At 56.6% G+C, this 2249-nt stretch overlaps 2 protein-coding genes across 2 annotated transcripts in view; one reads left to right on the top strand and one right to left on the bottom strand.

Moving 5' to 3' along the window:
- Nucleotides 1-1808, bottom strand: part of JMJD4 (jumonji domain containing 4) — a 6621-nt gene extending 4813 nt beyond the window's left edge. Inside the window, exons 1-2 of the mRNA XM_017830007.1 lie at nt 1698-1808; nt 181-827 (exon numbers count right to left, since the gene is read on the bottom strand). Coding sequence (XP_017685496.1) covers nt 181-449 — 269 coding nt within the window. The 5' untranslated portion in view covers nt 450-827; nt 1698-1808. The remainder of the gene's footprint in view (nt 1-180; nt 828-1697) is intronic.
- A 269-nt stretch (nt 1809-2077) lies between these two features.
- SNAP47 (synaptosome associated protein 47) overlaps nt 2078-2249 on the top strand; it is a 33767-nt gene continuing 33595 nt past the window's right edge. Inside the window, exon 1 of the mRNA XM_017830055.1 lies at nt 2078-2148. The gene's annotated coding sequence lies outside the window, so the exon portion shown is untranslated. The remainder of the gene's footprint in view (nt 2149-2249) is intronic.

Here is a 2249-nt window from a genome sequence, read left to right as displayed (position 1 = left end):
AGAGAAAAGTGGAGAAAAGTAAAGAAAAGGTGGAGAAGAGAAAAGTGGAGAAAAGTAAAGAAAAGGTGGAGAAAATTAATTGTAATTTAGGACAAAAAAACTAAAAAGGCTGGAGAATTGGTTTTGTTTCTGGTCCCATTCCTAAAATCAGATGAAGTCAAAGGTGTGTTCAGGGAGGACTCACCAAACTTCTGCAGCAGATGCTCAAAGTTGGGCTTCCCATCCCGGGTGACCCAGTTCCTCCTGCTGCCCCAGTCCTCGGTGAACTTGGCTGAGAAAATACAGGGCTGGTTGGGAATCAAATAATCCCGGAAAAAATCCGAGTACGTGAAGGAATCGACTCTCTCGATGAAGTCAACGTGACCCCCGGGAAGGCCTGGAGCAGCCTGGGATGAGGGGCTGGAGTCATGGAAAAAGGCAGTGGAACAGGCAAAGGTTGCCCTGTCCATGCAGGCTGGATGGAATTCCTGGCTTAGCCAAGAAAGGCTGGATGGAATTCCTGGCTTAGCCAAGAAAGGCTGGATGCAAGTCCCGGCTCAGCCAAGAAAGGCTGGATGCAATTCCCGGCTTAGCTGAGCAGGTTCCGTTCTCCCACGGCAGAAATAAACTGCTTAAAACGGGATTGGAGCCTCTAAATCTGGGAAAACTCACGGCAAAGTAGAGGGGAAACGGGGAGTGGTGCAGGAGCATCCCAGCACGGCGGGATAATTGGGATCTTCCATAGTTTGTGGAGGTCAAATGGGGTGGGATGGCTGGCAAGAGGCACCCTGGGGATGGGGAAGGTGCTGCTTGTTCCTTGTCACCTTCTTGCCAGGGCTGGTTCCTTCCTGGAACAGCAGAAACATTAAAATCAGTGGGATATTCCTGATAAATTCATTACTTGAAGGGATGGAGGGAAGGAAACCCCCTAAATATTTGGGAAAGTGATCATAGTGGGATCATCCCTTTGTTGGGACAGACAAGCTCTGGCACCTCTCCCCTTCCCCAGACCTTTTTCTCTGGATCTGGCAGCAATCATCCTAAAAATAAGGGGGATAATAGGGAATAATAGGAATAAAAGGAGGGAAGGGGGAAAACTGAGCCCAGAGGGGAAAGGAGGGCAAATAAACCACATGGGATGCAGGGCTGGGATTTGGGAGACACTGAGGGTGAAGGGGGGGATAAAGGGGCTCCAAGGGAACACAACAGTGGGATTAAGGGTTCTCCATGAGGGGATTCCAAGGGAACACCAGGACACCACAGCAGGATTAAGTGTTTTCCATGAGGGAATTCTAAGGGAACACCCGAACACCACAGTGGGATTAAGGGGCCTCCATGAGGGAATTTTCCCCTCCCAGATCTCCAAGAGGACACTCCAAGGGATTAAAGGACCTCCATGAAGAAATTACTTCCTCTCAGAGCTCCAAGGGAACACGACAGTGGGATTAAGGGTTCTCTATAAGAGGATTCCAAGGGAACACCAGGACACCACAGCGGGATTAAGGGGCCTCTATGAGGGAATTCCCCCCTCACGGAGCTCCAAGGGAACGCTCCAAGGGATTACGGGACCTCCACGAGGGAATTCCCCCCTCATGGAGCCCCAAGGGAACACTAAAATGGATTAAGGAGCCTCCCTGAGGGGATTTCTCCTCCCAGAGCTCCAAGGGGATACTTCAGTGGGACTAAGGGACCTCCAGGAGGGAATTTCAAGGGAACACCTGGACACCACAGTGGGATTAAGGGACCTCCAGGAAGGAATTCCCCCTTCACGCAGCTCCAAGGGATTAAAGGACCTCCATAACGGGATTCCCCTTCCCGGACCTCCCAGCTTGGGGGGGGGGCACCCGGACACCACAGCGCGTCGCACACCCCATCCTCACATCGCGCTGCCGCTCCACCCGCCCTCCCGCTTCCCGTCGAGGCTCCGAGATCACACAGGGAGCGATACTCACCCGCACCCCCCGCGGGACATCCCTCCGGGGCGAGCGGCGGCGGCAGCGGGGACGGCGACGGGGCGACGGGGCGACGGCGGGCGCGGCCGGAACCTCTGCGCGGGGCGGGCGGGGCGGGGGGGGAGGCGAAAAGGGGAGCGCAGCGGCGCGGGGCTCGGCCAATGGGAGCGCGCGGTGTGCGCAGGCGCGGAGCGGGGCCGGGGCCGCGCCGAGGGAGGTGCGAAAGGAACGGGGGGGTCTGGGGGCTCCAACCGGGGACGGGGGGGTCCGACCGGGGGGCTCCGGTCCGGGAGGGGGGAGCTCCCACCGCGGCCGAGG

This window comes from Lepidothrix coronata, unplaced genomic scaffold (genome assembly GCF_001604755.1).
Source record: "Lepidothrix coronata isolate B3197 unplaced genomic scaffold, Lepidothrix_coronata-1.0 Scaffold173, whole genome shotgun sequence".
In the NCBI taxonomy this organism is placed as follows: Eukaryota; Metazoa; Chordata; class Aves; order Passeriformes; family Pipridae; genus Lepidothrix; species Lepidothrix coronata.
Note: the sequence above shows the minus strand (reverse complement) of the source record. Positions and strands in the feature narration are given on the sequence as shown.